Here is a 7,643-nt window from a genome sequence, read left to right on the forward strand (position 1 = left end):
GAGTCCTCTCCCTCTTTTTCTTGATGAGTCTGGCTAAAGGTTTATCAATTTTGTTTATCTTTTCAAAGAACCAGCTTTTAGTTTTATTGAACTTTGCTATTGTTTTCTTCGTTTCTAGTTCATTTATTTCTGCTCTGATCTTTATGATTTATTTCCTTCTACTAACTTTGGGTTTTGTTTGTCCATATGCACTTGAGAAGAAAGTGTAATCTGCTGTTTTCAGATGGAATGTCCTATAAATATCAATTAAATCTATCTGGTCTATGTGTCATTTAAAGTTTGTGTTTCCTTATTAATTTTCTGTCTCGATGATCTGCCTGTTTGTGTAAGTGAGGTGTTAAAGTCCCCCACTATTATTGTGTTACTGTTGATTTCCTCTTTTATAGCTGGTAGCATTTCCCTTATGTATTGAGGTGCTCCTATGTTGGGTGTATATGTATTTATAATTGTTATATCTATTCGGATTGATCCCTTGATCATTATGTAGTATCCTTCCTTGTCTCTTGTAACATTTTTTATTTTAAAGTCTATTTGATATGAGTATTGCTACTCTATCTTTTGTCCTATAAATATCAATTAAATCTATCTGGTCTATGTGTCATTTAAAGTTTGTGTTTCCTTATTAATTTTCTGTCTCGATGATCTGCCTGTTTGTGTAAGTGAGGTGTTAAAGTCCCCCACTATTATTGTGTTACTGTTGATTTCCTCTTTTATAGCTGGTAGCATTTCCCTTATGTATTGAGGTGCTCCTATGTTGGGTGTATATGTATTTATAATTGTTATATCTATTCGGATTGATCCCTTGATCATTATGTAGTATCCTTCCTTGTCTCTTGTAACATTTTTTATTTTAAAGTCTATTTGATATGAGTATTGCTACTCTATCTTTCTTTTGATTTCCATTTGCATGGAATATCTTTTTCTCCTTGTTTTTGTATCCATTCAGCAAGCCTGTGTCTTTTGGTTGGAGCATTTAATCCATTCACGTTTTAGGTAATTATCGATATGTATGTTCCTATTACCATTTTCTTAATTGTTATGGGTTTGTTTTTGTAGGTCCTTTTCTTCTCTTGTGTTTCCCACTTAGAGAAGTCCCTTTAGCATTTGTTGTAGAGCTGGTTTGGTGGTGCTGCATTCTCTTAGCTTTTGCTTGTCTGTAAGGCTTTTTTTTTTTTTATTCCTATCAAATCCAATATAATCAACTGAAAAATTTATAAAATAATTAGTTAACATATAAAATGTCACTAGGAATAAAATAATCAGTTTTGGCTTTTCATCTGTTCTCTTTTTTAAAAAATTTTTAAATTTTATTTATTTTTTTATACAGCAGGTTCTTATTAGTCATCAATTTTATACACATCAGTGTATACCTGTCAATCGCAATCGCCCAATTCATCACACCACACCACCCCCCCACTTACCCGCGTTGTCTGTAAAGCTTTTGATTTCTCCATCAAATCTGAATGAGATCCTTGCCAGGTAGAGTAATCTTGGTTGTAGGTTCTTCCCTTTCATCACTTTAAATATATTGTGCCAGTCCCTTCTGGCTTGTAGAGTTTCTGCTGAGAAATCAGCTGTTAACCTTATGGGAGTTCCCTTGTATGTTATTTGTCATTTTTCCCTTGTTGCTTTCAATAATTTTTCTTTGTCTTTAATTTTTGTCAGTTTGATTACTATGTGTCTTGGCGTGTTTCTTCTTGGGTTTATCCTGACTGGGACTCTCTGTGATTCCTGGACTTGGGTGGCTATTTCCTTTCCCACGTTAGGGAAGTTTTCAACTATAATCTATTCAAATATTTTCTCGGGTCCTTTCTCTCTTCTCCTTCTGGGACCCTTATAATGCGAATGTTGTTGTGTTTAATATTGTCCCCAAAGTCTCTTAGGCTGTCTTCATTTCTTTTCATTCCTTTTTCTTTTTTTTTGGAGTTTAAATGATTTTATTTTTAGACAACCTACATGACATGTTTTTTTATTTTCCTCAAAAACAATGCCTCCACTCCAAACAAATCAACATCAAAATGAAGAGCTCAAGGTGACATCAGTCCCATTTGTCTAAGTCCTGGTTTTATGTGGATGAAAAGCAGCAGCCAGCCAGTTATGATGAGCAGGTGATAGATCCAAACAGCCAAATTTGTTAACATTTTTCCATTTCTAGACCATCCTTAAAGAAAATCATATTTGGAGTCACACCATCCTCACAGTAGTCCAGGAGAGCAACCATGCCATCTGGATTCATGTTTTCACCAATAAAGAGCTGATAGTTTTTGAAATTAGCAAGGATGTGCTTGATTTGTTCTGCAGTCCCTGTCATAAAAGGTTTTACTCTTTCTGGTCTCTGTTCTTCAAGCTTCCCTTTGATTGACCTCATGTAATCCTTGATGTACTTCTTGTAGGCTTCTTTTGTGAAGCTGGTTTCTTGCAAGTGATTGTTCATGACAATATCCACACCAGTGATTACTGTGCCTTCGGTACCTTTGCCCTCAGGGCCTTCAGAGGAGGCATTTCCACCAATGAGCGAGTCATCAATGTTACCCTCTCTCCTACTGACCATCTTCCCCTCCACCTCCAGACACAGCCTGTCCGCAACCTCCCGGATCTTGTACATGTCAGAGAACATCTCATCATGGCTGATGAGGTCCCGGTAGATGATCATGATGGCGACTGGAGGGAGACAACAGTGGCACTAGCTTAGTAGGAGCCCGGAGCTCAGAGCGAGCGCGGTGCAGCCGAAGTGGCGCTCGGGGGGAGGGGGAGGGGGTGGAAAAGCCATTCTTTTTTCTTTATTCTGTTCCACTGCAGTGAATTCCACCATTCAGTCTTCCAGTTCACTTATCCATTCTTCTGCCTCAGTTATTCTGCTATTGATTCCTTCTAGTGTATTTTTCATTTCAGTGATCGTATTGTTCATTTCTGTTTGTTTTTTATTTGTTTGTTATTTTATTTGTTTGTTATTTAATTCTTCTAGGTGTTTGTTCTTTAATTCTTCTAGGTCTTTGTTAAACACTTCTTGCATCTTCTCAATCTTTGCCTCCATTCTTTTTCCGAGGTCCTGGATCATCTTCATATCATTATTCTGAACTCTTTTTCTGGAAGGTTTCCTATCTCTGCTTCATTTAGTTGTTTTTCTGGGGTTTTATCTTGTTCCTTCATCTGGTACAAAGTCCTCGGGCTTTTCATTTTGTCTATTTTTCTGTGAGTCTGGTTTTCCTTCCACAGGCTGCAGAAGTTCTTCTTGCTTCTGCTGTGTGCCCTCTGGTGGATGAGGCTCTATGTCATTCTTTTAAAGGTTGTGCCCTGCCCCTTCCCTCCTGTTTCAAAACCAGCAAGGACAGGGACTTCCCTGGTGGCGCAGTGGTTAGACTCTGTGCTCCCAATGCAGGAGGCCCGGGTTTGATCCCTGGTCTGGGAGCTAGATCCCACAAGCATGCAGCAACTAAGAGTTGGCATGCCACAACTAAGGAGCTGGTGAGCTGCAGCTAAGACCCAATGCAACCAAATAAATAAATAAATATTAAAAAAAAAAAAACAAACAAACCACACACACTAGAGCTGATTAAAAAAAAAAAAAAAGAACCAGAAAGGACAAAGTCTGTGAGGGGGGAATGTGCTTATGTGTTCTGGGAATAGCAAAGAGGCTGGTTTGGCTGGAGCCTGGTAAGCCAGCAGGGAGCAGTGGATTGAGATCCAAAAAGTGGAGAGGACCTTACAATGGTAGAGAACTTGAGGTTGATTCTACTCTGAGAGATGGTAAGCATTGGAGCGTTTTACAGAGTGGTGTCATGATCTGAATTTACATTTTTAAAAGATTGCTCAGGCAGCTGTGTGAACAGACTGTAGGGGGAGTAGAGGAGCTTGGGAAGGTAAGGAAGCTGGAGACCGGTCAGAAGGCGAGAGATGATGAGGCTTGGACCAAGGAGGCAGCTGTGGAATTGATGAGATCAGTTAGATTTTAGATATATTTTGAAAATCTACCTGACAGGAAACACTGTGGATGTGGGGTGTGAGAGAAAGAGATGAGTCAAGGATGACTCTAAGGTTTTTGGCCTGAACAACTGGAAGACTGAAATACCACATACATGAAAGAAATCAGAAAATGGCTGGGGGAGGGCAGGTTGGAAGCCATGGTGGAAATTTTACTGGTTAGAGGCTTGAACGAACTTTCTGGAATGATGGGGATGTTCTCTCATTTAGAGTGGTGGTTGCCTGGGGGTAAACACTGTAAAAACTCAGTGAACTGAATTTTTAATATCTCTCTGCATTTTATTTTATATAAATTATACCTAAACACACACACACACACACACACACTTTTATTGATAATGGGGAAGACTTAAGAAAAAAGGAGTTTATTTTAAAGGTTACACATGAGAGAGAATGGGATCCATATTGGAAACTCGTTGAAATTGATCCTCCCATCTCTCTCATGGGGGTCCCTGCATCTCCCCGTGCTTCTGCATCTTCATCACTTTCTCTTTTTGTTGTTAATAATTTTATTTTATTTCATTTATTTATTTTTATTTTATTTTACTTTTTTTGTCTGAATTTACATTTTTAAAAGATTGCTCAGGCAGCTGTGTGAACAGACTGTAGGGGGAGTGGAGGAGCTTGGGAAGGTAAGGAAGCTGGAGACCGGTCAAAAGGCGAGAGATGATGAGGCTTGGACCAAGGAGGCAGCTGTGGAATTGATGAGATCAGTTAGATTTTAGATATATTTTGAAAATCTACCTGACAGGAAACACTGTGGATGTGGGGTGTGAGAGAAAGAGATGAGTCAAGGATGACTCTAAGGTTTTTGGCCTGAACAACTGGAAGACTGAAATACCACATACATGAAAGAAATCAGAAAATGGCTGGGGGAGGGCAGGTTGGAAGCCATGGTGGAAATTTTACTGGTTAGAGGCTTGAACGAACTTTCTGGAATGATGGGGATGTTCTCTCATTTAGAGTGGTGGTTGCCTGGGGGTAAACACTGTAAAAACTCAGTGAACTGAATTTTTAATATCTCTCTGCATTTTATTTTATATAAATTATACCTAAACACACACACACACACACACACACTTTTATTGATAATGGGGAAGACTTAAGAAAAAAGGAGTTTATTTTAAAGGTTACACATGAGAGAGAATGGGATCCATATTGGAAACTCGTTGAAATTGATCCTCCCATCTCTCTCATGGGGGTCCCTGCATCTCCCCGTGCTTCTGCATCTTCATCACTTTCTCTTTTTGTTGTTAATAATTTTATTTTATTTCATTTATTTATTTTTATTTTATTTTACTTTTTTTGTCTGCCTTGGGTCTTCATTGCTGCATGTGGGCTTTCTCTAGTTGTGGCGAGCGGGGGCTACTCTTCATTGTGGTGCGTGGGCTTCTCATTGCAGTGGCTTCTCTTGTTGCGGAGGATGGGCTCTAGGCATGCGGGCTTCAGCAGTTGCAGCACGCGGGCTCAGGAGTTGTGGCTCACGGTCTTAGTTGCTCTGTGGCATGTGGGATCTTCCCAGACCAGGGATCAAACCCATGTCCCCTGCATTGGCAGGTGGATTTTTAACCACTGCGTCCCAGGGAAGTCCTTCATCGCTTTCTTAAACTGTGACAATCAACAAAACAAGCTGATTTGTAGTATTTGCTGATTTCTGTGACATGAATATTCCCACCATATATCAAGCCACAGGCTACATCAAGCTACATCATCATCCTTGGAGGTGGTAGAGTGAAGTAGTGGAGAACACAGACTTCAGTGCAGGCAAGTTCTTTACCTCTCTGGGCCTGTTTCCTCATCTTTAAAATGAGAAGGTGCTACCAATGCTGTCTCCATAGGGTTGTTATGAGGATTAAATGAGTTAATATGTGGCATCTTGTACCTTTTAACTGTTAATAGCTCTGCTGTTAATTTACTGTGTGTCCTTGGGCAAGACCCTTCCTCTCTCTGGATCTTAGTTCCTGTCTTTGTAAAACATAGAGGTTTTGTTATAAATAATCTTTGAAGTCCTTCCAGCTCTAGAAATCTTAGGGCCTTCTATGACTCCAGTTAAAGAGAAATCTCAGCCTCCCTCTCTGGGTTTTAAGCTCTATTCCTGAAATCACAGGTACAAGGCACCTGAGTGGTGTGAGAGACAGCCAGGTAGATTCCAAAGTGGATTCAGTCTGAAGTGGAAAGTTAAAATTGTCAGCCTTGATCTCAGCCTGGGAAAACTCCTCCTGAGCCAAAAATTTCCAGCATTTGTGACTCTCTTTAACTGGCAGCTCCAGGTGCTGGTCAGTTCGAACTGCTTCATTTGGATGCCTGCCAGGAGCCTTTGTTTAGGAACTTTCTGATTCTCCCCTGCTAAGTAGGTGCTGAAGGGAATACCTTTTTTTCTTTTCTTTTCTTTGTTGTTTGTTTTTTTTTAAATTTTATTTATTTACTTATTTATTTTTGGCTGCGTTCGGTCTTCGTTGCTTTGCGCGGGCTTTCTCTACTTGCAGCGAGTGGGGGCTACTCTTCGTTGTGGTGCACGGGCTTCTCACTGCGGTGGCTTCTCTTGTTGCGGAGCACGGGCTCCAGGCACGAGGGCTTCAGCAGTTGCGGTACGTGGGCTCATTAGTTGTGGCTCGCGGGCTCTAGAGTGCAGGCTCACTAGTTGTGGTGCACAGGCTTAGTTGCTTCGCGGCATGTGGGATCTTCCTGGACCAGTGCTCAAACCCCTGTCCCCTGCATTGGCAGGCAGATTCCTAACCACTGTGCCACCAGGGAAGTCCCTCTTTTCTTTGTTTAAATGGAGAGAAACAGAAATAAAAAGAAGAAAACAAATACAGAGAGAGACAAGGTTAATAGAAATAGATTAATAGAAGTAGAGAAAAAAACACCAAGAGAAAGAGATTTTTCCTACATTTTCTAACAAAAGAAGACAAATACAAACAGAGCTGAAGACAAAATAAGAGCTGATTCTTACCACAAGTCTGGAGAATTTCTTGGAAAGGATCATGTTTAAAATAAATACACATGCAGCACAGATGGAGGTTATTTCTTGCCTTTTTCTCTACCAATTCTTAAGTCTGAGGTAAGTCCTGTAACCCCGACTCTCAAATGCCCAATGGAATAATTTTACATATTTTTCCATTCAGACCCATATTCTCCTGGTTAAATTCTGTAGGACCTACACTTATCACCTTAGAACCAAAGATTCTAAACTGAAAAGTGACCTCAGAGCATACCTCCTCTCCCTGCAGTATTTTACATATGAGGAAACCGAGGCTCAGAGAGGTTGAGTAACTTGTCAAGGTCCCACAGATATGTGACAGAGCTAGGTTAGGTGGTAATTCATATGTCTCAGTGGCACTTGTCCTATCTGTGAGGGTCCCAGAAAGAAACAGATGGATAATTGAGAGTTTAATAAAGGAAAAGCAACAAGAAATAATGCAGTATCCCAGGGCCAATGACAGTAGGAAACTTGATCACTATGGGACCTGCGGGGACAAAGGGAGGGAGCAGAGAGTGTACGAAAGGTGTCTGCAGAGACCCTGCTTTTAGGAAGGTGGGGTGTATGATGGGAAATAAACAATCTCACATCCCTCTTTTTCCCACTTTTAGCCTCCATTGGCTGAACCTAACTAGAAGCCAGAGGACAAGGAAGTCTGTTGATAAAAGATCAAACTGAGGCA

The 7,643-nt window shown here is 40.4% G+C and overlaps 1 protein-coding gene across 1 annotated transcript; it reads right to left on the reverse strand.

Moving 5' to 3' along the window:
* Nucleotides 1–1,320: 1,320 nt before the first annotated feature.
* Nucleotides 1,321–2,914, reverse strand: LOC102990586 (translationally-controlled tumor protein-like). Its single transcript, XM_055087245.1, has one exon. The coding sequence runs from the start codon at nt 2,651–2,653 to the stop codon at nt 2,135–2,137; it is 519 nt and encodes a 172-aa protein (XP_054943220.1). The 5' UTR covers nt 2,654–2,914; the 3' UTR covers nt 1,321–2,134.
* Nucleotides 2,915–7,643: the final 4,729 nt, after the last annotated feature.

This window comes from Physeter macrocephalus, chromosome 9 (genome assembly GCF_002837175.3).
Source record: "Physeter macrocephalus isolate SW-GA chromosome 9, ASM283717v5, whole genome shotgun sequence".
Taxonomy (NCBI): Eukaryota; Metazoa; Chordata; class Mammalia; order Artiodactyla; family Physeteridae; genus Physeter; species Physeter macrocephalus.